The following is a 26,810-nucleotide window of genomic DNA, read 5'->3' on the forward strand; positions in this document are numbered from 1 at the left end:
CTGCTGGGATTGGAAGGGGTTGACCTCAGTGAACGTGGACGGTGTTTTTCCATGACTGCATTATGGCCCATGGTAGATGAGGGGTGTGGAAGAGACCAGCTGCCCCCAAAATGCAGTGACGGTATCAGTGCTGGTTCTGGACCCGTGCATTTGGTTTTCCTTCATCTCCATAGCTGCAACCAGCTTTGGTGGTTTATGGGCACAGTGGGAGCACGCTCTGGGTCCGGGGGGTGCAGGACACCCCCTGCATCCACGCGAGCCCGCTGGTTGCAGGAGCTGCCTGGATGGCAGCGTGCTGCGCTGCAGCCCCTGAGCCGTCCCTGCCGGTGCATCTGCCCTGGCAGCCTGCCTGGGACCGGGGAGAGTGCGTGCGCGAGCATTTCCCCCCAGGCCTGCAATCGTACTCGAGTTTCACCATCACCGCTAACCTTTCTGTTCATTTATTTTTCCATTTTACTATGAGTGAAACAAATAATGGCTTGAGTTTCGCCCTCCCTTCAGCCCCCACCTTCTCTCTGACTCCCTCCCTTGACTCATTCCCGACCGCCCAAGCCCATCCTGTTGGTGTTTGTTTTCCTCCCTACCCGCGCCCTCACTTTTTTGCTGGTGTATTTGCGCTGCTGTAGCACTTAGCGTACGGATGGGGACCGGGAATGTAGCACCTCTCTCTTGCTTCCAGCTGGCGTGGGTCCAGCTGTTTGCAGAGCTCCTTACACCTGCTAAAAGCTGCGTCTGATGGAGATGGTGCCGTGATGGAGGCGCAGCCCCGGACTGGGGGCTGGAGCTGCAGGTGGAATAAAAAAGGGGTTTTTTAGCAGCTGGCTGAGGACCTACAGTGCTCCAGAGCACCTTGGGCATGGGGAGAGCATTGCCTCCTCCTGGGGTTGTCTGCAGAGCCCCGTAGCTGGAATATTATTTATCTCCCCCTAGACAAATCACACAAAGCTAAATTGAGCTGTGGCAGGCAAAAGTGTGAAGTGTGTTATTAGGAACAGGGAGCTCTTGTTCCACAGCTGCTGCTGCTGCTGTTGGTAATTAATGTTTGAGGAATTGCAGATCTTCATTAGGAGAACAATTAGATTAACAAGAGAACCCGAGCTGAGGCTGTAGTGGGAAAGGGTTGGGGGGAGGCTTTAAAAACAAAATAAAATCCCGCCCTGGCACCCTTCCTTGCTGCTCTGGGGACGTGCCGATGCTCTTGGAGGTGCTCCGGGAGGAGACCAGTCCTTTCTGCCTGAGCAGTGACAGGCACTAACGGGCTCACATGGAGGGGGGCAACGTGCAGCAGGATCATTATGGAGAGGAAAGAAGCCATCTACGATAGTCATAAATATTAAAGGCAGCCCAGCACCCATCGTTTGGCCACGGCACCAGGTTATTAGCAAAGAGAGCACTGGGCGAAGGCTGCTCAGGGCTTAGCAAGGTCCTGGGCTTGCATTGTTAAAAGCTTTAATTGGTGTCCTTGTTGCTGGAAACACTGACCCCTCCAAGGCAAGAGCCACCCTGACCATGGGATATTGCCTTCAGGGTCTGGGCTTTAATTCAGGCCAACAGACAGGTGTGAAGTTGAGAAATTTAAGATTCTTCTTAACACTTTTGTTCAGCAAGAGGTTTTTGGGGTTCCCCCCAGCCCTTATTTTCTTTCCCATGGGCTAGCCCCATGCTGGGCCCAGCCACACACCTGCAGTGGGTTTGCCCTCGCGCCGTGCGGTCAGTGTAAGGTGCTGCACCACTGGCTGATGAGCAGGATGCAGCAGGAATTCACTCAAGATAAATGAACCATTTAGAGGTTGTAAAATCATAGAAAGTAACGACAGAAGGGAGGTTGGAAGGTCAATTAGTCCCTCTCGCCGGCCCAGGGCAGCATCGCGCATTTGGAAGTTGTTTGAGGCAGGTGCATGCCTGGCCTTCTTAAAAACCTGCACAGTGATGGTGTTCCCGTCCCTGGGCTGCGCTCCCCAGCTGCCTGCGCTGCCTGGCTGTGGCCCCGCGGCCGGCTCAGCTCCGTGCAGCCTCTCCTGCAGGGCACTGGCGATGTCATTCCCTTGGGAGATGCTCCACGCCACCCCTCTGCACCGGCCGCACTGTCCCCCGCTTCTGGTGAAAGGGAGAGCATGGGGGATTCTCATCAACTCTTGGTTTAGGAAACTCTGTTTTCCAGCAAGGCAGAACCCCTGAGCTGCACAGACAGCTCTGAGCTGGGATGGGGGAGGCTGTGGGTCGGCTCAAAGCAGTGTGTCAGGGCTCGGCGGGTTATAAAACCCGAGTGTGTTGCAGAGAGGGCTCAGCTCCATTTTGCCCATTCCTGCTCCCCTTGCGCGGGGAGAAAGCGGAGTTTTGCCTTTCAGGGGACAGCAGATTTCTCCCTTCAGTAACTGATGGGGACAGAACAAGTTGCATTTCCCAGTGACTCCAGATGGTGCAGCGAGAATAAAAGCACTTTCTGCAATATGGTGGCTTCTGCGTGTCCGAAAGAGAGATTTGTTGTTGGACCCGTTCCTGTTTGGCTCAGTGCCTCCGAAGATGGACAAGTCATTACCGAGCACGCTCGCTGGCTGAGCGGGCAGAGGGGTCACGGGCTCTGGAAAGCTTCCTGCAGCCGCACTCATCAAGAGTGAAAGAATCTGCTTTTATGAGGCAGTGCTCTTCCTGCCCTGCTGAAAATGGAGGACAAAAAGCATCCTTCTCCCTGTCCAGGCTTAGCCTGTTGCACGCCGATGGTCTTCACCTGCCGCGTAAATATTATTGCATGTTTAATTCATTGCCCACTTCTCACGGGGGCATGCACGCATGTGTGTATGTGCTGTTCAGCATTGCAAAAACATTGTCGTGAATACTCAGCCAGCCTACTCAGAAAAAGGTCTGCCTGGTCTTTATGATGATTGGCTGGTAACAGAGACACCTACATGATCTCACCAGCTTGTCAAAAAACCCCTTATGTTGGTTTAAAGTAAAATACAAAATGACATGCGTAGCAGGTGGAGTCTTTTTGAATCCTGGGTAATGGGTAGGTTCTCCCAGGTTCCTCTTGCGAGCTCCTTTCCGACAGCCTGCTGTAGGAGGGGTATTATCAATCTCCAAATGCTTATAAATGTTTTAAGCTGCCTCTGATGCATCCCTGGTGTGGACAGGCTGCATATGGGTTGCTTTATCTTAACCAATGAAACGCAGCTACCTCTGGGGCGGCATGTCTGCGAGCCTGGCAGGACTGCGCTGCTACAGCTGCTCAGAGCAGAAAGGGAGGAAACTGCTTAATAGAAAAAACCTAGCCTCATCTTGCCCTGCTACCAGGCAAGAGCTGGAGTATCGCGAGGATGATGTTACTCCCAATTTCTGCTTATTTAGCAGCCTCTTAATTTTGCATCTCATATGGAAGATGACAATTGCAGCAAAGCCCTGCCTGGCCGAGCTGCTCAGCTCAGACGCATTCCTGGCTTGCACCACTCGGGTGTCGCTTCATGCTGGTGTGTTTTGGGGGGCTTCATTCAATGCCTTAAGGTAACTCCTGGAGGTACCCGCTACAGCTGGGGCTCTCTACAAGGATGTGACAAGAGCCAGAGGCTTCCCTAGACAGACAGGCCGGAGTTAAATCAGAGGGAAAGCAAGCACGGAGTGTGGACGCAGCTTTCTAGCCCTGTGGTTGACCTTGAGCAGTGCAGCCTAAGACTCTGTCCAGTCTGCTCTGGTGTCTGCTGGTCTGCAGGGCTCCACCAGCCCAAGCAGTGACCTAGCATCCTCCCAGCTTAGCTCTTAAATTCAGATGAGATCATGGCAGTGAGTGATGGATGGGTTTTTTCTTTCTCTCCTCTTTTCTTAATCTCCCCTAGCTGGTGGGTCTGAGACACAGGATTCCTGCCAGAGCAAGGGAAGGGATTTGCTCATCTTCTGTCTTGCAAGCTCAAAACCAAATCCTCTTTATGGAGTTTAACCCCCTGTGTTGGCTGGCAAGGCTGGAGCTTCTGGCAAGGAAATGGTGGGGGAGAGAAAAGGCAGGTTGAATTAGAGAGAGGGGAGGACTGGGAAGGACATCCCTGTCCCTCAGTGCCCAAGGGGTACACTCTGCCTTTCTGTTGGTCTTGGTTGTGGCATGCTTGATCCTGGGGTGGAAAAACCACGTACGGAGGTGTTGATGGGCCTGTGGCTGCGGGAGCTGTGTTGCCCTGTGTGCTGGCCGGCAGCGGGTGTTCGGGGCTGGGAGGAGCGTCCTCAGTGCATGGAGGTCGGGTGAACGTCCCTCCTGTGCGGGGCTCCTGAGCAGGCTGCCATAAAACCCAGGGAAGACAGCACTTACTAGTAACCTTGATCAGCTTTGCTTGCTGATCACTAATCAGCAAGATGCAAGCTATTGCGGCAAAGCCAGGTCTATGGAATGAACCAAGACAGACAAGCCTCTCTATCCTTCTTACTGTGGATCCCCGTCCTCGCTGGCTGGGGGATTTGCTGGTACGGTTGTGCCGTGCAGAGCGCGCAGCGGCCCGGCTCACCCTCCTGTTTCCACCACTGCTTCTAACCCTTCCTAATGGAAGCACGACTGCACCTTTTTCATCGGGGTATGAGGAAACAAAACAGATAATCAGCTGCACTCTTGCCACAATGATTTTTGTTTACCACCAAACAGTAATTAGGCTAAACTTTGCTTGTTTGCTTCACGACTTGTATTTCCTCTCGTTTGTTTCTTGCTGATAAGAGGGGTGTGTGCAGGTGGGCTCCATCCTCACACAGGGACTGCAGCACTCCAGTGTCATCTCCCAGCCTGGCTACCCAGAGATTTGCAGACAAGAGTGGCCATGTCGCATACAGGCCATAGAAGGAAATGTATTTCTTTCCTTTCTTGTCTCCCAAGGCTTTCAGCTTGCCTGTATGTGGGCTTGAGCTGTCCCAGCGTCTGGGGTTTAATTACCTCTTCATGAATGAGAAGGCAAGGGCAGCCGCTCTGCATCTCTTGAGCATGGGAGATAGGAAAAATGATAATCAGGGGATTGAGTTTTCCTCTGTCTACGTGTAAGTCCAGACCAGCTCCATGTTAGTCAACAGGAGCCTCTCTGGGTTCAGTGGTGTGAGGGAGTGGGGTCCTTGCCTGATCTGTAGCAGATAGTTGAAATTCTCCAGGGTGTTTTGTTTGGGTGAGTTTTGTTGTGTGGTTTTGGCCTGAGGTGCACATGCATGCAGTTCAGGGATTTTAGGGGGGTAAATCTATCGTAGCTCATAGTCTTGGGGGCTGTGTCTAGCTGGGAAAAGAAAAAAAAAAGGAGCAATGCAAAATCTGGACAAAGCTTGGGGGTGTTTGCGCTGCCCTCCCTGGGTGACGCGGGTGGCAGAGGGTGCCTGCAGCGGGCGGTGAGCTCCCGTGGGAGCGCCAGGAGGGTCCTGCTGCCACCCTCCCATCAAGCTGCCCGGGTGCTCGCAGGTTCGATGGAGAGCTCCGAGAAGCCCTAGAGCAGATGAAGATAACAAATGGAGGTAATCGATCAGCAATCACCTGTAATGAGAAGGTCATTCTTGCGAGAGGGCTGGTGACATCCTACTCCGGTCCAGCACTCTGAGCTGGAACTGATAAAATACCCCCATGTTCCTAATTAACTTTTCCTTTAATTTTTTTTCTTTCGATTTTTCATCTCTTTTCTGTCTTCTGCTTGGGCTGAAGGCTGGTGAAAGATGCGTTGCTGGGACATAAACTCATAGCAGGAATAGGTGGGCAGGTTGCAGCATTCGGCTGCAGCCGTGGACCTCTGCGGGGCAGTGACTGGCCTCCCATGCTCCTGGCACGGCTGCTGGGGCCCCTCGCTCCCTCCTGCTGCTAATGGCAAAGGGAGTCCCCGTGCAGAGCGGGCGACTCCTTTGGACCGAGGAGAAGGTCGCAAGATGCAGCAGCATCCAAGTTGCTACGTGAAAGGAACAGTAAGCCAAAGCTGGAGGAATTAGCCTGCTCAGAGGGACCGAGGCCATCTGGTTGGGCTCTTCCCAGTACAGGTTATCTCCATGCCACGCTGCAAGTCAGAGGAGCACTGGTTCCTCATTGTTCGGAGCTCTTCTCATGTTCTCAGTTCGACTCTGACAGACGTGAGTCAGGAAGTCATTCCTCCCCAAGAAGGTGGAGCACTGATCTGCCTCTTCATTTGATCTGGGGTGGAAAAATGCTTTTTCTTGGCTTGGACTCCAGACAGGAGAAAAGCTGGTGCAGTTTTGCTGGTGGTGGGCTGTTTGCTTGGGCTCTTTGTTGAGTTTTTTTCTTTTTTTAAAAATTTTTTCCTCTGCTTTGAGTGGTACCTGATATCCCCAATTTGGAAAAGTTCCGGTGATGATTATGGCCACTTTGCCCAGGTTGGAGGAGGGATGGCTGTGATGGGGAGAGGTGTTAGTGCTCCTGCCAGGGCACAGATTTCGGAGCGAGGACTTGTGTAAAGGGACACAGACCTATAGGTTGCTAGTGACCAGCATGACTAAATAACATCAAGTCCCTTGTGGGGGTGGTTTGTGTGTGCAGGAACTGCAGCCTGGTACATTTGCTGTAGGTCAGAAGTGGGCACATATCCCTTTTATTCAGCCTTTGGTATTTTTGGTATCCGATTTTGAATATTTTTTAAATCATATGTCATCTTAGTTGGCAGTGTGCCTAGCATCCCAAAGGCCAGAGCAATTTGGTGCTGGGTGCGTGCTCCTTTGCTAACCCGTGCTTCCCTGCCGCTCTTGAGCATGTTGCAGTAACCTGGCGTCACCCACCTGCCCGGCTCCCAGGCTCGGGGGTGGGGGCTTTGGGCAGGGGATGTTGGTGATTTTCTCTTTAGCGTTATTTTCTAGTAGAAGATCATGTTTATTCCCCTTGCGGAGGCTGGCTGGTGCGCTGTGCTGAGGATGCTGTGAGATGAGGCTGACGGACGATTATTTACCCAGTGCTGTCGGCGTGCACGTGGCGAGCACGGAGACGAGATGCAGTCTGTGCCCCAAGGAACTCCCAGTCTGTCAGGGAGCTAAGCTGGGGCTAATGATGAATGACTATCTAAACAAATAAATAAAGCTCAAAGGCCTGAAAAAAGAAATGCAAAGTATTACCCTGAACCAGAAGGAAATGTGGTTGTGGACAATCGCTGATGCTGTCAGGCGCTCAGCGGAGATCTGCAATGGTTTGTTGGTAAATGCTGAAGGCTGGTGTGTGTTTGCGTGTGAGTGAGGGGAAGGGGATCAGGCAGGGGGGAACATGGTCCTGGGTCAGATTCTTCCCTGCCTTGTGCCTTTGTGCATCCCAGGGGAGAGCCCAGCTCCTGCCCTGTGTGCACAGAGGCAGAGGAGAAGCCACATCTTCAGGCCAGCTCTTTGCTGGGCCCAGGAGGATGCTCCTGGGGTTTCCGGTTGCTCCATCTTTGCTTCCCTCTCTGTAGCGATGCCGTGGTCCTTTGGGGTCCTCCCTGGGCTGTGGCCGCAGCACCCCACAGCATGGGCCGGCTTGGGCTTAACAGGGGTGCAGCCCGGCCAGGAGAGCTGTGCTTCCTCCTCCTCTTCTTCCTCCCCTTGCTGCTGGTTGCCTCTGGCTGCAGTGATGTCCCTGCTGCCCCTGTCCGTGCTGTGCTGCACCTGCTGAACACTTCCCGGCCGCTGCAGATACATCACTGCTTGTCAGAGCTGTCACTGCGGGGAACATGGTGGGGGGAAATTAATTTCTCCTGATGATTCAAACCCAGCTCGGAGTTCTCCCATCTCATTTCTCTTGCAGTGACCACTGATTAACCCTCACCGTGCCATCGTGTTCCCGGCCAGGGAGTAGCATCTCTTCCAACACCTGCACTGCTGCACCCCAAAATGCCCCTCGTGCCTGTTGCCTGGGGACAGCACTGGGCACTTTGCACGCATGGGAGGACCAGAAATGCCGCAGGACGAAAGAAAAAGAGTGTGTGTGTGGGATGTGTGTGTATGCCTGCAAACACAGCAGGAGACAGTATGACTTCATGCTCAGAACGCTGTCTTAGTGTGCAGTGTCTTCTGGTTTCCCACATTGTAAAAAGGGGTAGCACTGTCATATTAAAGCACTTTGAGATCTGGGGATGAAAAGCAGCGTATAGGACTGAGACAGGACTGATCAAAGCTTTTTTTTCTCCATCTGTGTTTGTTTCCCCATAGAAGATAATACTCTGCCTTTCTTGTAAATATTTTTTTTAAGATCTAAGTGACTCCCTGATAGATAAACAGTCATGCTTAGCTCTGAAGGATCTCTACTGGCTGCTCTAATTGTGTTTGCCAAGACCATGGCCTGCATTTTGAAGTGGGGAGTTGCATTCAAGCGTAGAGGAGGGACTGCGTCCAGCAGCTTTGGAGGGGAAGGGGCTGACTTAGAAATACTCCCACACCTCATTTTGCGGGCAGGATCATGTGTCCTTTGAGATCAGTCCTTTCTGCACAGCCCTTGGAGCTGGGCACTTAAAGCCATCAGTTAGTCTTGAGGTGAGCTTTGCTGGTGGATGGCGGTTGTATTTGTTTTATTAAGGGGTACTGAAGCGCTGTGGGGAAGGTGGGTCCTGTGGGAGGCGGGAGCACGGCAGCCCCACGTGCCCCAGCAGAGACTGCTCCTCTGAGCAACAGGCTGCCATGGCTCCAGGGCGTCTTCGCTGAGATGAAGTGGCCCAGAAGGCAAAGTCATCTGGGGGGCTTTGCTAGCCTGATGAGCGTGAGTCAGCAGGTGCAGGGAGGTCTGCAGTGCGTTAGGAGTTTCCCTGCTGTGGGGGAAGGATGTGCACAGTTCTGGCACTGGTTCTCGCTGGGGCTTCTGGCATTTTGCTTTTGTGGATGGCAGGTTTGTTTTGTTTTCTCTCTCCCCTGAGCTAACCTGGTGAGCAGCAGCATCATCGATGCTGTTGCATGTGGATCTGGCTCTCTGGGTGAGCTTCCTCTGGGGCTCTCCTGTCTCTAACCAAGATTTGAGGTCGAGTGGCTGCTTTTCAAGCAGAGGCATCAGCAGCATCTCCCTCTCTGCCCCAACACTGGCTTCCAAGTGCCTGATGGGGAACTGTGAGGGCTGCGGTCTCTCCCCCAATATTAAATAGGGTTGAGCTGGTCAGCATGGTCATGGGTGGGGAGGGGGAAATGAGTGTCAGAAGCACATAGTTAAAGCTCATGTCTTCATGCTCTGTTTCCCCAGGAAAAGAGGCTAATCTTGCCAGCAGAGCAACCTGAGTGTGGAGGCAGGGCCCACGTGGGCTTCCAGGGACAGCATTGCATGTTGGCATCTCCTCGCTCCCCCGCACCCATGGGGAGGGTCCCATGGTGGGGTCCTGGGCCAGATCCCAGCAGGCAGCTGCCCACATTGCAGGAGCCACCAGCGCTGGCATCCCCGTCCCAGCCCTGGTGGGGTTGGGCTTGCCGAAGTCAGGGTGTTAGATAGAAATGTGGGGTGGCAAATTTAAATTTCATCTCTCCCCTCCCCAGGGGAGGTGACAAATGAGCTAGTGGTTGTGCTAAAAGCTTTTCTTTCTTTATTTAAAGAGGTTGCTGGGAGGAAATGAAGTGACCCACTGACCTTTGTTAATACGCAGCACAAATGAAGCTGGTGCTGCTGGAAGGAAAAGAGACCTCAGTGCAGCCCTCTGCCTGCAAGGTGTTTGCTTCGATTGATATGTCTGATGGGAGTAATCCTCCCACAGCAGCTACTGAAAATGAAGATGTTTAATCATCTGCTAGATCTGTGTGGAACTTTTTGCAGAGAATTTCTTTAAAATCGCCCTTCTCCTTTTTGCATGCAAGGTAGAACAGAAGATGTGTTTTTGTGAAATTTTTTTCAAGTTGTTGTATTATAATGAATCTGGAACGGAGGCATGATCCCACCCTCCTGGATTTTTGTAAATGCAGAGCAAATATTTCAATTACTGGCTCCATGAGGGCTAAGAAAAAGTAACAAATGGCAAAATACCTGCATAGCTCTGACCCATCCCAGCGTTGGTAAGTGTGCAGACACTTGTTTGTAGCAGCATTTCCCACGGGTTCCCTCTTTAAGCTGCGGGGACCAAGTTAGCTGAACTGGTCTTGTAGATAAAGCCCCCTCCTCCTGTATTCCCTTGGGTACCCAAAGTAGCTTAAGGGAGTTAGATGTCCAGCACCCTCTGAAATGGGAGTTACTGGGAGGAAAATCTTCAAAAGTATCTTAGCGGCTTAGGTTAAGTCCCTTTGACTCTCAGTGGAGCTTAAGCTCTTAAGAAACGTAGGTGCTTTTGAGCATTTTACCCTTCAAGCCTAGCACCCTTGGGTCCCTGGAGGTCCCTAACTAAGCACTGGCTGGAGGAGCCACAATGGGAAGCTGCTTCTTGCAAATGCTTCTCAGTTGTATTACTTTTAATAATGCTCTTCAAGACCCTGTGCTCAGCGCTTACAAGATGCATTCATGTATTCATGTACATACTTAGAGCTAGAGATCAGGCAGTGCACAAGAATGAATTCCTTACAGGAGCTCTTTTACTGTAAGAATTAATCTTATTCCTGAAATGTGACCATATCTAGCACAAATCTGACCCCATTTGGGCCATGGCTTCACTTAATTGCATTCTTTAGCAAGGATTGAGGTCTATTAGGTGGTTAGCTTGTGTTGCAGGAAATCCTGTGCCAGAGAAGTGAGTGAGGGTTTGCAGGTCTGTGGAGCAGCGCAGGTAAGCTGCCATTATGTTTACGTACATGGTGCCAGGAGCTTGGCTGGGTGTGCAGCCGGCAGGCAGGAGGAGTGATGCAAACCTGCTTCAAAGAGCATAGACAAGGTAAGCTGTGCACATGCAGAGGAGGGGAGGGAATGGGTGATGAAACCCTTGTGATCTGAGCATTCATCAAAGCAATTCCCACTTGAATTCAGCACCACCAGGAGGGCAGGAGAGCCTTGTTGCATGGTAGCTGGGTTTCCAAATGTTGCATGTTCTGCATTGTAGGCAGGAATCGGGCAGTGGATAAGAGTCTGATTCCACTCTCCCTATCGCCAGGGTGCTACCAAGAAAGCAGAACAAACTCCTGTCCCAGTCTCTCCTTGATATCCATAGGGGAGCCAGGTGGGTTCCCTTGTCCTCGCTGTCCTCAAAATCCCATGTCCAGGGGGAGACAGCCAGTGACGTACCTGCTCTGAAGGATGAGTTGCTGGATTGAAGCTGACATGTCCTAATATCTCTGCCAGCACTTTCTGCTTCCGTCAAGGGCTTGGGAAGCACATTAGCACCGGAGTAGAAGCGTCACCCTCTGGCATCTCCTTCTCTAATCTTGGAGCTGTTGCTGTATCCCCTTTACCAGACCTTCTCTATCGGAGCCCGTTATATGGCATGAAAAGCCATGCTAGATGTGGGAGAGCAGAGCTGCCAGGCTCCCCTCTTTGGAGGAGGCGGAACATTTCCCTGACATGCCTGCATTCGGCTCCATCACCGGGGGACTTTGGGGGCGTGCTGCATGGGGCAGCGCAGCCTCTTGGCTGCTCTGAGCTGTGGAAGGTTGCTGTGCTGCATTTGGGGAGCAGATGAGGAGATGCTTGGTGGAATTTACTGGGGCTGTGGGGGAGGATATTGCTCTGATAAAGTAAAACAAGAGTTTCTGAAATGCTGGCTGAGCTAGCCATTTTTTTTTAAATATAGAGAGATGAAATGGTTGGGAGGATACTTGCTCTCCCCTCCTCCAGCCTCACTGGTGGGAACTAGGAGCTGCACGACTGAAGCAGGGAGAAGGGAGAGCCAGCGAACAGCAACTCAGTTCCATTTGTTGTGCTGGCATTGATGCCACTTCCCCAGTTTAATTAACAGTTACCATCACAGCTATTCATAGTGTTCCCAGTCTCTGCTCGCCTCTGACAACAGCAAAAGAAACCACAACGTGTTGTTCTGCACCCTGGAACCCTGCGAACCCTCTGTTAAGGCTGGCTGGAGCCTCTCTGTGTTTCTCTAAGTGCATCTAGAACAAACATTTGAAGAGATTCCCAGTGGTATAATCCAGACTTTTTCTCTCTTTTTGTGAGAGTGTTGGTATTTGTGCTCGGTTTTCACAAGCCAGCACTGAAGCGTGATGGATCTAGACTAGCACAGAGCACACAGCAGAGGCTTTGTAATCCTCAAAGTGCAAGTCCAAAGCTTCTCTCTGAAAAGTTGCTCTTTAGGGGCAAGTACATATGGGGACTTCTTGTTTATCCTGGCTTTTCTTTTAATTCTGTACAGTTCAGCCTTGGAGAGGTAATGGGACAGAAAAAGATTAAAATGCCCCTTCACACTGCCTGTCCCAATGGTCTCCTACCCTCGTGTGTCAGAAAGCTTAAGCAACCTCACTATCCCCTTAGTCCTTTTAGAGCCTTTGATCACTGTACAATATCTCCTACCTGGCTTTACTCCAAAAGGTGATAAACCCCGGTTTTGATTTTTAATTGGGGTAACTGATAGCAGGAAGGAACCTGTACAGATCTGAGAGCATCCTTCACACAACTCTGGCCCATTATTCTGGTGATCAGAGCCTGTCTGATGGAGGAACCTCTTAGCCGCCAACCCTACGAGGAGGTTGTGGCTGCAGTTTTCACTGTCTCTTTCCTCTATTTTCAGCCCTTCTGGGGCAAAGCTCACCTCTCTGACAGAAGGAAGCGTTTACTAGTATTGACACACAGGACTGGGGTAGTTGCTAAGAATACAGCTCCCTTAATGCCATTCCAGCTTTGCAAAGGGATCAGGATAAAGCTGTAAGCAGGCGGCTCCATTTGGAGCCAGGAGTTGTCTCCATGGAAATGCGCCGCAGGGCAAGGGGAGCAGCCTGGTGCTGAGCCTGCTCTCCCCTGTCGCAGCTGCGCTAATATGCCGTTGCTGTCCTGCAGCCCCGTTCTGCCACGTCCGGGGCAGAAGCAGTCAGGAGAGAATCTCTCCCGTGTCCTTTGGAGGTTGTGTTTGCTTGCTGTGCCTTTTGGTCCGTCAGGATCAGCTATGGTACCCTCTGTTCCAGGTTTTGTGTCTTCCAGTTTTGTGTTAGCTCAGTAACGTGGATCCTCTGTGTGTTGCAGATGGGGAAACTGAGGCACCAAGTTGGGTGGGAACGCTCAGACATGTAGAATAGCTGCTGTAATCCCAGCCCTGGTCAGAAGCCTGGGATGCTCACCAGCATGCAGTTGCATTGCAAGAGGGGCTTTGGGGCAGCCACGCTGATTCCAGGGCTGAGGTCCAGGCTTGCTGTGTTGGGGTGAATGCTGCACAACACACAGCCTGCCTGGGCAGGAAAGAAACCTCTCCTCCAACTGCACGTATCCTCAGCAAACAAAAGGGGACACATCTCCTGCTTCATCTTCCCTCTTGTGGGCATTTTTTTTTTCTTCCTTCCTGGGTTTTTCATTTGTGAGGTTTCAGTTTTTCTTCCCTGCCCTGTGCTTTTGTGGAAAAATTGCCCTTTAAGAGGGTCCCTGGGCCCTGTTGGGTCAGATCCCTTCACACCTCATTGCTTGTGTGCTGCTCGGCCAGCACTGCCTTTCTCCCGTGTTGGGGAGGGGAGAGAAGCCAACAGGTGTTAAACTTTAAACATGGGCTCTGCACATTTGGTGCCCCCTGATTACTCTTCTCTTTCTCGTGCTGTTCCCTCTCTTTGTGTGAGTGTGTGCACAGAAATTCACCATCAGCTGCCGAGGCAGGAGCAGGCTGGACCCGTGCCCCCACCAGTCTGCTTGGCGATGGAGTCGACCGATTCCCCGGTGGCACCAAGGCCAAGGGCTGCCTGGCCTCCCTGCAGGGACCGTGCACAGCAATCGCTTTCTTGGGACCCCACTGCCTCTCCGGGCTCTGTTTGGCTGCCCCCTCCCTCTGTGATGTCAGCTGCCCTCCTTCCTCTCTCTGAGTGCTCTCCCCTTTGCATTTGTGCCTCCACAGGTGCTGATAACGCTGGGGAGACGCTGTGAGTCCTGCTGACCCGGAGCCTTCCCAGCTGGGGCCGAAGGCTGTTGCAGAGGATGAGGATCCTTCCCAGCCCTGGGATGTCTTCGCTGGTCTCCCTCGTGAACCTCCTCTCCGTGCTGCTGATAGGCTGCGTAGCTGAAAGTAAGTGGCTCTGCTGTACCCCTGCCCCTTTTTTCACCCATACTTCACCTCCCCTGGAGAAGGACAACAGGAGCAGGCTTTAGTGCTTGGAGTGAGCAAATATATCCCCACCTTGTTAGTGTTAAGGAGGTGCTCAGTACCTGATGATGTGTCTTAATTTTCCAGTGTCTTTAGCTTTCCACCAGTGCCTTCCTATTGTTCCCAGTCCCACCTTAGAGGGACATTATAGGGCAGCAGGTCCTCGTAGCCTGCTTTGAATCTTGGGTTGCCCCTAAGACTGCCAAAGAGCTGGAGAGAAGGGGACGGAACTGCCCGACAGCTCTTGCCGGAGCCTTCTTCCCCCTTCTCCACCCCCATCTCCACCCAGCTCACCCATATTGTCTTCTCCTGCTCTTGCCTTTCAGGCATCTGTCAGACACTGGTGACCGTTGTCATGTTACTCGCTGGGGCTGGATTCAAAACAGCATCCGAAGAAAGAGTATTATGTTTCTCCCTCCCCTGAGTGAACCAGTTCCAGTTTAACACAGTTTTTATCTTTGCTGCCTTTCAATTCTTGCTTTAAAAAATGAAAAGGGGAAGAAAAAAAGAAAGTGAAAATCTTCAGCGACTTGAATGTAATGTTCCTTCGACATGAAGGCTGATCACTTGAGATCAGTGGGGAATAGACTCTTCCAAGCTGATTGAATTATGACTTTTTTTGCTCCCCAGCAAAGCTGCTTGAAGCTGGTAAGAGCGCTGCTCTGGTCAGCGTAGCCCTTGACAGCTTTTAAGATAATTGCTTCGTTATCAGGGTTTATTAAGATGACGCGGTCACTGGGGTTTGAGTGGATCCTCGACCTTTTGTTGCTGGGAGATTTTTTTTTGAGCAGTGCTTTCTCTCTTCTCAGCAGTAGGCGCGTGGGGATATATTTGCCCTTGCCTCACTCCTGAGTTTTGTTTGGTTCGTGCTTAGGCCCTCTCTGCAGGGAGAGACGTTCATGTGCAGGGAGATAATATTTCCTTTTGCTCTTTTTCATTTCATAAGCCTGGGAAGTGAGCCGGGCTCTGGGAGGTTCACTGTCGGGCTACTTTTTTATTGTGTAGCTGTGGGTCAGCCTACCTCAGACGGTGCCGCTGGTGTTCATAAAGACATACCCGAGCTTCAGTCTGAGACACATATCTTGCGTAGCAGGAACAGCATGGTGTTTGGCAGCAAGGAACCTGGCACAAGCCTTTTGTCCAAGTATTTATCAAGGGTCCTACTTGGATGTTGCAGCCGATGCTCTTGTAGGCCAGGTAGGTTGTTCAGCCTTGAGAAAAGGAGGCTCAGAGGGGATCTCATCACCATGTACCAGTACTTACAGGGTAGCTACAAAGAAGATGGAGACTCCCTTTTTACACAGAGTCACATGGAGAGGACAAGGGGGAATGGACACAAGTTGCTCTTGGGGAGATTCCGACTGGACACGAGAGGGAAGTGTTTCACAGTGAGGACAGTCACCACTGGAATAATCTCCCCAGGGAAGTGGTTGACTCGGCCATGTTGGACACCTTCAAGAGTTGTCTGGACAGGGTGCTGGGCCATCTTGTCTAGGCTGGGCTCTTCCTAGAAAGGTTGGACTAGATGATCCCTGAGGTCCCTTCCAACCTGGGATTCTGTGTGAGATGGTTAAAGCTAGCTGCTGTGTTCCACCTGGGCTCAGGGTGGCCTTGTTGGCCTGTGAAAGTGGGCACTAGTGGTAGGTAGGCTGCTCCCTCCATCATCTCCTGCAAAAGCAGGAGACTGCAAGCAGAAAACTCCATTCCTGGCTCTTTGTGCAGTAGAGTCAGGAGAGGAGGGGACGCTTATGGTGGAAAATCCAGTGTCACGTCTCCAGGGTCCCATTCCTGCAACTGATTTGCTGTAACACTCCTGTCCAAATCATTTTGTCCTCTTGTTTTCAAAGCAGGCAATGCAGCTTTGCGGGCGTGGATGGAGAGCTTGTGTGTGCAGGTGCCTCACTGTGTGAGCAGAGCCCCGATTCATCCATTGTGACGTCTGAGTGCCTGTGAAAACCATTTTTCTTTGAAGTGTGCACCGAGCCACGTGTGCTCACTGCGGGGGTGGGCACTCTGTAGAATCAGGGCTCCTCAAAATCATGGCTGTACGACTTCAGTTTTTCTGTGGTGTTGGTTTTCCTGGGAAGAAACAAGCATCTTTTCTGTCACTGTCTTCTGTGGGGTGAGATTTGCTGGGAGATCCCACATGTTGTCTGACTGCTGTGAAGCACTTTTGGTGGAAGCATGCCCTCAGGAAGGGCTGATGCTGGTCAGACGCAGAAGGCACCGGTTGCGTGGCCCAAGCCCTGCTGAAATCTGTCACTGCTCAGCAGACACCTTGCTGCCAGCAGCCAAGTTTCCCTCTCCTGTAGTTCTGCAGTGTCCTTGGATCCTGCACTGTGAGGTTTTGTGCTTTTTTCCCGTTGCTGCTCACAGATGTACATACGGGAACTTTGCAGGTTGCGGGACTTGGTGTCCGAGGGAGGGCTGCTCTTACCTGCTTGATGTGCAGATGAAGTTGGGCCAGGCGTTGTTGCTTCCCGTAGAGCATGGCAGCATCTCCCTGACCTGTTTGCCCTTGGGGATGCTCCCCGTTATGTGCCGGTTGTTTGAATTGCTCTGCGGCTGTTGCTATATGCCTGATGATGATGATGAGTTGGTAACCCCTGATTTTGGAGGGGCTGCTGAATTCTGCCTGGAGAGGCCTGGGCTGTGCCAAGCCAGTCAGTAGCATCCGAGCTGGTCTGCAGTGCTCCCCGCTGAGGCACACAAACAGCAAACAGCTTTGTCTGTCACAACTGCAGAGACTTTGTGAGGAGCTGTCACTCTGTTCTGACAATGTCCTCTCCCATCAGATGGCCCTGGGCTCTGTCACACTGCCTCTCGCGTAATCCCTTGGCTGGCTTCCATTTGGCTGGTGCTTGCCACGATGCTGACCCAATTTCCTGCCCTAATTCACCAGAGGGGCTGCCAAGGCCTTGCAGCCCCCAGGGCAAGGGATGCCAGGCAGTGCCGGGGTGGTGGTGCCCCTGCTACAGTGGGAAGCCCACATTGCAGGTAGGAAACCCCTGGGACGCGGGCTCTTGGAGGGCACCATCTTCCCAGCTTCGCAGGGGAATGGCTCGCCTTGCAGCCAAGCGAGGGGCTGAAAGCTTGAGCTTTCCTCCTCTTCCAGGGCAGCGCTGGAGGAGCTGTGGCCTCTGCAATCAAAGGCCCATTAAAATACTTCATTTCTTTCCTAGGCTAATTGATCTCAGTCAGTGATTTAAATCTTTCTATGGCAGGAACATTTTATTTAAGGGAAGCTACTATTTAAATTAAAAAACCAAAGCACCACACTGCTTTCTGCCTGCTGTTCTTCCTTGTGAAGCTGAAGAGGATAATAATTGAAAGGTATAAAGCAGACCTGTTTCTTCTCTTTTTCTTCAGTCGCATATGGACGCTTTCTTTGTTTCTTCTGTATGGTCAAGGGCAGCCATGGAACGGGCAATTGCTAACTCCGCGATTGTGTTCAGTGGCCTCTCATTAAATGGAACGTATTATCATTTTGTTAAGGATTGGGCTGATTGTACGAGTAACATTAATTTGCATTACTGCAGTGAGTTAGAGGGGGCCTTCCCCAAGAGCTGTGCCCTGATGTGCCGCACAGCCGAAGAGGTGGGTCTCGCACCCCTTAGAGCTGACAGAAAAACCGACAGCGCAGACAGACAGATGAGATCTGGATACGGGTTCAGGGACGGGAATGGCTTCCCAAAGTGCTGATGTACTCAGGCACAGAACCAAGCCTTGCTGTTTCCCGGTCATGCCCCCAGCCCGAGTCATAAAATCTCTGCAGTGCGCACCTTAAAACATCTCATTTTGTGCATATGCACCATCAGTCTCGTCTCGCTGGCAGTAGCCGGACAGGATGTTTTCCTGCCCACGCCGTGCAGAGTGCAGCTGCATCTGGCTGGGGCTTAGGGCAGTGGTCAGGTACTCCTGCCCTCCTGTGCTACCCGAAGGAACAATGTGCCTGCTTTAAGTGCTCCTCAGTTGCAGATAAAAAGCCACTTACTGTATAGAAATGTGGTAATTTTTATAACCGAAGTCAGCATGCTCGCTGTTTTCAAGTGGATTTTTCCCATTGATGAAACCTTTGCGTTTTACAATAGTGCTTCGCTAATTGGTACTTTGCATACACAGAAGGCTGGTATGTGGCGCTTTCCGCCCCAGCAAAGATTTAATAGCAGATGCAGTAGCGAACATTACTTATTACTTAGATTTCCTTCCTTTTATAAATCACGTTATAGAACGCTTACTAGCACACTCTGAAGTATTACCATAAATAATTAAATCTAAATTGCAATTGACAAAATAAAAGAATAAAGCCCATTTTATGATGCATTACCCTGGCTTTCTTCCCTTTTAATTGCCCTTGCTCCGTCGTTAATTTGCAGAACACAGTAATTCATGCCGGGCGCATGTGTGTGGGGGGCTCTGTCGCTCCATGAGCTGCAGCGCATCCGTAGAGGCTGGCAGCAGATGGCAGCAAGGATTGCACCACGTGTGCGGGGCTTCCAGAGAGGATGGAAAATATGTGCGGTGGGTTGGGAGAGGAGCTCGTGTAGCTCCATGTTCAGGCTGGCAAAGCAGTGCTGCGTTTTGGGAGCCGGTGCAGTGAAAAAAGGCATGTGGAACGGGTGTGCTCCAGGCTGCGAGATGTAGGAGCCGGTGGCTGGCTGCACGGCTCCTCTCGCTGAGATCCAGGTCATGGCCGCTTACAGGTGTATCTGACTCCTCTCCTCTGGCTGGTCCCTCCCATGCTTTTATCCACAGAGGATTAGCCTCTGCAGCAGAGCTCACAGCTTTTAGCTCTGGAGGTCCTAGCTTTGATCTGTTGTTGGCCAAGACAGCAGTTGTCAGATAAGATGGTAGTAAAAATCAAGGAGGCTCCATCTTAGGATTTGATAGACGTGTTGACATTAGTGGGAAGTGAATCTTTCTCCGCTGTGGGAGAAAGCCACTCCATTTCTAAGCGTTTGAGACTGATTCACGACAATGTAACAGCACTGTCTCAAGAGGAGGAAGATGTCGAAATGTGGTGAGGCTGAATTGCCCCACGGGCAGTTCAGGTACGTGACAGTGTACCTGCTGGGGGGCGAGGAGCCGGGGGGATGCTGCGGGAAGGCTTTTTCCCCTTGGTGGGTGTGGGCAGGAGGGGTAGCAGAAGTGAAGGTGGGGACGTAATGGAGGTTGTGTGGTCTGTTGGTAGGTGGTGGAGTTTCCACTTGGTGTTGCACATGGTTCCTTCGGTGAGCGGTGTCTAACGGTGTGCAAGAGAAGGCAGCATCTTAATTGCATCCTCCCAGAGGGCAGAGATCTCTGCTTCCCTCCCCCGGACCCACTTGCTGCTTGTGTTCCCCACGCACCAGTTGCCTTTGTAGGCAAGGAGACACCTAGCTGTCCTTGTTTCCGAATTGCCCTTTCCTTTGTTGCCTTCTCTGTCTGCCAGCTGCGATCCAGCCTGCGGTTGCTGGGGGTTCTGGACTAGTTGCTGTCTCACTCAAGGACACCGAATTAAGCTTCTGTGTCACCTTGTTTAAGTGCCTGATTAATTTAAACCTTGCCTGCCTGGGTCGAGTGATGTATCTCTCTTTTTTTTCTTGTTCTTTATTTTTAAGATAACTCAAATTGGAAAGTTTTTGCCTTCTATAGGACCAGGAGAGGAAATAAATCATCTTTTGAAAGAGCTTCCTTGGGGGCAGGGGGGGCTGTCACCTCCCGGGTCTCAGCTGTGCCCCATGCTGCGAATGCTTATTAGATTAATCTCTGCTGAGGAGCACCTGGGGACAGCAGCAGCCATGGGTGTTTGGGACCCAGTCATGGGTGTCTCCTGGTAAAGGATCTTTTCACAGCCAGAGGTTCTTGCTGCTCAGCCTCATTAGAAGGCTAAGTTAGGGGAAAAGAGCATCTGTTTGTTGTGTAAACAAGCGGCTTATGTGAAAATGTCATCTACATAGTATTTGTGATAGAGAAAATTTATGTTTTCGCCATACCTGGATGCAAAAAGCAAGGGCTTTTACTGTGTCTGGCTCTACCAGGAAGCCAATACTCACTTCTTTGCGACTCTTCCCTTTAGGTGTGCTTTTCCCACCCAGACAATTCTTGCACGTGCTGCCAGGAAGGCAGGATCTTTCTGGTATCTCACCAAGACCCTGGGTCGCAACGGCTTTTCATCTGTCTAGTAAGGTCTGGGTGGTTGTGTCTTTTCAAGACCAACTAGATACGAATCTCCTGGGTCACTAAAGGAAATCTGCAAGGGTATTCCCACCCTCATTGTGGCCTGGCAAGCCCAATATTATTCTTAGAAGGCAAAGCAGAGTGTTTTTCAAGGACGCCCGACCAGAGGAATGTCGTTCTTCAGTGTGCGTGGGATGGAATCTGGGCTCGAATTGGCCTGTGAGACACAATCTCTGAAGAACAGTTTTATTTACTCTGTGCCACTCTTCCCCTCCAGTCAAGGATGTTCTCTTGCAACATAATTGGTCCCAGTTCCCACCTTAGAAAGCCGTGATGTTCCCTGCACTGCAGCTGCCTTTAATTTTGGGGGATTGTTAAAGTTCATGAAAACAGTCACGTTTTCTGCCATCTGCTGCATGTGGTGGAGCTAACCATCACGCGGGCTGTGGGCTGGGTACAGGATCAGGAGTCAGGAGCGTGCATCCTTGCTCTATGAAAGCACCTTCTCAACCTTCCTGCCCTCCTTTTGCTTGTCTAGATTTGCTTTTCTGAGCGAGGACTTCTCTTGCCATGTTGTTGTCTGGTGTAATTAGTCTCAGTCTTGGTTTGGGGTTCTCATACTGCAAACGCTAAATAGCCATGTTACGCTTTGGCAGAGGAACCACCTAATCTGTCCAAGGGCACAGCAGATAACAGCGTGACTATGGAAGAGATCACAGCTAACCTAGACCTGGAGGTTGCCAGGAGAGAGCATTATAAATATATTTTGGATGTCTACTGCTAAGATTTTGAAAGGGGATATTGCAATGAATGATTTGAACCGTTGACATGAAGGAGTATGGATTGACCGGTTTTCACAGTATCGTTGCACAGAGAATTTTTAGCATGTCCCATCCTGCTGGTTGCAGATTGAAACATCGCTGTTTCATACGAGCTTGGTTAAAACCAATGCCACTAGTTTAATCTGTAATGCACAGAATTGTTTCTGTTTCCTTTTGAGGCCAAGAGGAAAAGCAAAGCTTTAAAAAAGAAAAAAAATAAATAGAAGGGGCTGCAAGTGGTTTAGCATTCTACAAAGTTTCTCCAAGTCCTCCAAACCTTTAATTGACTCAGGAGCATAAAATTGAGAAGGGGAGAGGGAGAGAGCAGGCGGAGTGGCGCGAGCGATTTGAATAATTTATTGTCCTTTGAAGTTGCAAGAGAAATTTCAGCTGCCTTGGGGAGTAATTTCTCCCTATTCTGAAAGGGCTTCTCCTTATTTTAAACTCATTCAGAGGATGATAGTTTTGCATTTTCTGCATAATTAATGAGCAGAACTCCCCCCACTCTCACGCAACCTCTAAAGAGTGGTGGGGTGATGAAACTTGGTGGTTTTTTTAATTAATAAAGTCAAATGAATTTGGCTATGTCTTCTTCCTCCTTCACCTCCATCAGAATTCGTGGATTTATTCATAAATTACTCTGAGCATGCTGTTAAGAGTGCCGACACTAAAAAACCTTTAGCCTGGACTTTGATTTCTTTGAATGAATGTCTAGAAGACGGTGTAGGTTTTTTCAGTTCAACTATTAAAGATCACCTTGAGACTGGCTCTCATGTGACCATCCAGTGAGCCAGGAAGATCCTTCAGCTCTTGTTTTTCTTTGTCTGTCTGCATGGGCAGGATCTGGTTTTGAGGGCTTTCTGTGTGTGGTGGTTTTTTTTTTATTTTTTTCTTTATGTGATACTCCCCCTTCTTTACAAGATATGCTAATTGTGGTTAATTCCAGTAGCTGCCACTTGAGGGACTGCCTACACCTGAAAGGGGCAGGCATCCTCTGCCCTGGTGCCTGGAGGGGCTGCATTACAGCCTTCAGATAAAAAGCCATGCCTTGCTTCTCTTGGCAGGTGTCAAGCACGAACAGGAACCTGTCCTACCAAAAAAACCCACCTTCCTTAATTACTGTCTTTGATAGAAGAATTTAAGGGGTCCTTGCTGCTGCTTTTCCATGTTTCCATTTCTCTCTTGCTCATGTGTGCATGGTTTTTCTGACTCAATGAGTCTCTAGTTATCCCAAAGCTGAACTTGTTAGGTTCCCACTGCTGTCACTTCTCAGCACTGTTGTTGGATTCTCCCTTTTTTTCTTCTTTTGTCTTGATGTGCCCACTACAAATCTGAATGATGAGTGTTGTGGTTCAGAGACAGAAATTGTAATGACTCGTGCAGTAGGAGTCAAAGTTCATGATTGTTAAAGGATGTGTTCATCCATTAGTCACAGCTTTATTAGCTTTTGGTTTCTTGTTTTCAAGATCTCCCATCTAGAGCTCCGCTGACAGCCCAGTCTCAATACTGATAAACAGTACAAGCTCACAATATACTGTTATGATCCAGGGTAAAGCGTTTCGAGCTTGTACACCCAGAATCCCTTTTTGTTCCATGGAAAATGTGGGCCGAAGTCTTTTACCAGAGGTCAGATAGGAATGATGTAAAAAGCTTTTGAAAATACCCAAAATTTTGTTATCTAGGAATTGTACCTTACCCTTTTCCTGTAGACCGGGAGAATTCCTCTCTTGCCTGAAAGAGAGAAGCAGACAACAGCTAGTAGGTGGAAGTAATATAGCTTTTATTTTACAGGAATAAAAGAGCAGAATTTTATCAGATGAATTTTTATTTATCTGGTGTGCCTTTCATCCCAAAATGATCCCTACACGCATGTACTAGCTGGTGGATCTTGACTGGGATAGTTCATCTGCTGTAGTGCTGCAGCCCCTTCTGAGCTGGCGGTGCAAGACAGGGGACCTAGCTACATGTTTACATTTTGCAAAGGTCTGTGTCATATCACGAAACCAAGGATCAGAACTGATCTCCCTGATCGCATCCTTGGGGCTTCTAGCACTGCGCTTTCTCTGAGAGAGCATGAGATGCAGAAGCTTGTAGCAGTTTGTTTTCCCCATTGCTGCTGACTCTGCTGTCACTTTTCAGCGGCTCAGGACCTCTGCTGGGCGATATTAAGATGGCATGTCCCCCTGGGAGTTGGGATCCTTGCTCATTAAGCTTTTTCTTCTTTCAGGCTTGTCCCATAGGAGGTGGTTTTTCATGTTCTGGTATCCCCCATAGACTCTGATTCTTTAGTGACTCAAACAGAGCAGCGGAAGTTGAGTAAAGAGCCAAGTCCTTTCTAGCGGTGTCTTTTCTAGGTAGGGGGTGAATCGAGCTTCTCCGGGATGCCAATATCGATGACACGGCTGGAGTAGAAGCTGTCCTAGCAACATGGCAAGGGGAGGGAGAGCTCCTTGCCTTAAGCTTCTGACTGCAAACAATCTGGGATTGCTGTCATGACTTTGATGGACAAGGGGCCCTCATTAAGTTGCCAGGATAGCTCCTTGGGTTTCTTGCTCTTGCTCTGCTCTGGGTTATTATGCCTTGTTACAGGACTTGTGGACAAATATGGAATGAGATGTTGTTACAGCTGATTGAAAGCACTTGTGCACCCCGAGGGTCCTGGCTGGCCACGTTGCTGAGGCTGCATGTGCTCCTGTGCTTGCTGGCCCTTTTCAGCGGCCGCTCCCAGGGCTGCCATCTTACATGACAGCATTGCTTGTCTGCTTCAGCCCTTGCTGGTCACAAGGAGCAACTCTCTTCATGGGAATGTGTTGTAGTGCCAGAAGGTGAACGAGAATCCAGGCCAGAGGTCCATCTGCATTACCACCTCCTTGCTCCTTTGCCCCTCAGTTTGATTTTTACCGGGGAGGGAGGGTGGAACCACCCTGTGCAGGGTGCAGGCAGTAAGCAGAGGGGGGCACGTTGGCACCCCTAAAGTGATCTCCATCTGAATTGGTAAGAGAAGGGAGGTGGGGAAACTGAGGCATGGGAAGAGGATATTTGTGGAGTGGGGCCACAGAATGCATTGTAAAGCAAACTCAGTCTTGTACCTTCTAGATAACATTCCCTGGTGCATGTACGCCATGTGCTGCTAAATGCAGCCTCTTTTCCATCCTTTCTTGCTTTATGTGCAGAGTCCTGTTCTGATGCTGGGTGCCAGCTGCCTGCCACGTTTGCTGTCCTTTACTGCCAAAATACAGATCCCTTCACCCCAGTGTTAATCCCCTATTTCTCATTCATTAAACTGAAGCCCATGTGGGGCTCCGGGCTTCCGGCATGCCACAGCTCTCACAGGATGGGTGGTTTCTGGTGTGTGCACGCTACATGGCGTGAGGTACCAGATACCTGTTTGCCTTTATTAGGGAGGGAAGAAGGTCCAGAATACCATCCCACTCCCTGTAGAACAGGGACAGCTCTCTGTCCTGTCCTGTAGAGCAGTTTGCATCCTGTATATGTGTATCATTACAATGTGCCCTATACATTTGCATAAATCACAGCTGGAAGAATGTTCTCCTTGGCTGTATCAGGGTGCCAGTCACTGGGGCTGGGTCTGATCTCTGGCAGTGTGAAATACCCTGTGTGCTATGGAGAGAGGTGGATCCTTTCCATACATACGGATGTGCGATGGTAGCCTGGAGAAGTCCTGCCGAAACTGTTGCCATGCGATAAGGCACGGTCCCACCCCTGAAAACTAGCAGTTTAAATAGACCAGAAGGAATGATTATGCTTCCCCCTCCAGCAGGCAGGGTAACGTGTTTTCTTCTCACCTTGCGTGTCAGAACTAGGAATAGATCTTTGGTAGCCTCAGTCTCATCCTGCCTCCACTGCTGCAGGCTCATACCTCCTCTTCCAAAGGGCCTGTATCTGAGTGCATTGCAAATAGGAGCCTGAAGGCTGTACGGATGTGCCAGATTCCCAAATTTACAAGCCTCATGGCAAGAACAGCTTAGCATGGTGCTGGTTAGGAAGGGTCTGCTGCCTCAGCCTGGCTGAGGGGAAAGGTGGGAGCTGGCAGCACAGGCAGGCATCAGAAAGGAGCAGGTGTTGGGGTTGTTGGACAGCCAGTGTAGTGGAGGTGTATGAAATGAGTTCTTGATCTTTCTCACCCATTTTCTGCATGCATTAAATCCTGTGCTGCGTTGCATCCTTCACTGCTGTCTTTCCTTCTTGGCGCCTTGCAAGAAAGGAGAGGAGGTAATCTTCCAAGTGACATTCCCCCGTACCCAACGGGAAACGCCTGCATGCACCTGTGCATAGCCCAGCTTTTCTGAGTCAGGTAAGGGCTTTGGTGGATTGGCAGCAGGGGAATAGCAAGGTGAAAATATTTCACTTCTTAAAAAAAAAAAAGAGTCCTCGATCTTTTTTTACCCTCCTTTCCCCAACCTTGCTAGTCCCATCTCCCTGAAGGGAGCCGAGAGCTGCTGACAGTAAGAGGAAGTCTCTGTCTGAAGCCTATAATTATCCTGTCTGCCTTCCCAGAAAAGGCCAGTTGGGGAGCGAGCGCACTTCTGTTTCATGGACCAGCCCTGCGTTCTACTGCCTCCCCAATTACTGCTTAATGGACTTTTTATGATGATAAGATGACTGGGTTGGGGAGAAGTTATTGACGGGGAAATGGAATATAATTCACTCCCTGTTTGTTTGTTCTGTCAGAAAACCCTCATTTTAATTTTATTTGTGAGGCACTGAGAAACAGCCCTCAGAAAAAAAGTGCAAAATCTGTCAATAAAACCCTGGATTTCAAGGGGACCAGAGTCTCTGCAGGACCTCTCCGAGGGGTGTTTTCAATCTTGTTGAGTGTCTCCATAAAGACCCTCCTCACAGCCTGCATCAGTCCTGCTCCTGGTCTGCAGCTCTCACTCCTCTCATGAAGAAAAATGTAAATTATGCAGCCATCTTTCTTGCCTCTACCCCTCTTGCAAGCTCCCCCGCTCCCTAATGCTGCTGCTTTGAAATATGTCGCATTCTTGCTCCCCACTCTCCATCTGTCTCAAATTTGGCTGCTCGCTCCTGTTTTCATCTGCTCCGTGGTTTGTCTCCTCTATCTAATCTTCACTTCCTTGCTCTGGCTCTGAACACCTCCCTCCTCTCCATCTTGCTCCACTTCTCTTGCATTTTCCCCGTTGATCGCTTCGCTCCTTATCCCCACTGATTTTCCCATCCTTTCTACCCTCTGCTCCCCCATTCATTGGTGTGACAAAGCTGTTCCTCTGCTCCTCTGGCCGTGCCTCCCAGGCTGTCCCCAGCTGCTCAGCACTCCCATCGGGGTCCCTCAAACGCAGGGCATGTATCTGCTGCATGCAAGCAGGCGGCAGCAGCACATGCGTGTGAAACACGTTTCCTAAACCAGCAAACAAACACTAGGTGCATGGCCGGACCCAGATCTTACATTCCTGGAGATGTTTTTAGGAGGGGAGATGAAAGCACTACCGCCCAGGGCTGTAGTTGGTGGAGTACCTTGTGCTCCGTCTCTGATTGTGAGCCTGTCAGCAGTTGTGGAAAACGGAGATGGAGTTTCACTAGATCAGCAGAAAGTTTCAGCCCAAAAACCAAAGGGAAGGGGGAGGAGGAGAAGAGGGGGGTTTAACCCTTTGCATGCCAGGGAGAATGCCATCAGATTCCTTCCTAGCTGCTCTTGAAGTTAGCGAGGGGTAAGAAATAATGAAGAGCTATGTCCCCGTTCAAGCTAACGTGACCTGGTTGCTGGGAGATT

The 26,810-nt window shown here is 50.5% G+C and overlaps 1 protein-coding gene across 5 annotated transcripts in view; it reads left to right on the forward strand.

Moving 5' to 3' along the window:
* PTPRS (protein tyrosine phosphatase receptor type S) overlaps positions 1 to 26,810 on the forward strand; it is a 171,622-nt gene that overhangs the window by 55,011 nt on the left and 89,801 nt on the right. For all 5 annotated transcript variants that reach the window (XM_075077583.1, XM_075077581.1, XM_075077584.1 and 2 more), the window contains exon 2: positions 13,833 to 14,000. In XM_075077583.1, coding sequence (XP_074933684.1) covers positions 13,913 to 14,000 — 88 coding nt within the window. In that variant the 5' untranslated portion in view covers positions 13,833 to 13,912. The remainder of the gene's footprint in view (positions 1 to 13,832; positions 14,001 to 26,810) is intronic.

Source organism: Phalacrocorax aristotelis, chromosome W (assembly GCF_949628215.1).
Source record: "Phalacrocorax aristotelis chromosome W, bGulAri2.1, whole genome shotgun sequence".
NCBI classification, from domain to species: Eukaryota; Metazoa; Chordata; class Aves; order Suliformes; family Phalacrocoracidae; genus Phalacrocorax; species Phalacrocorax aristotelis.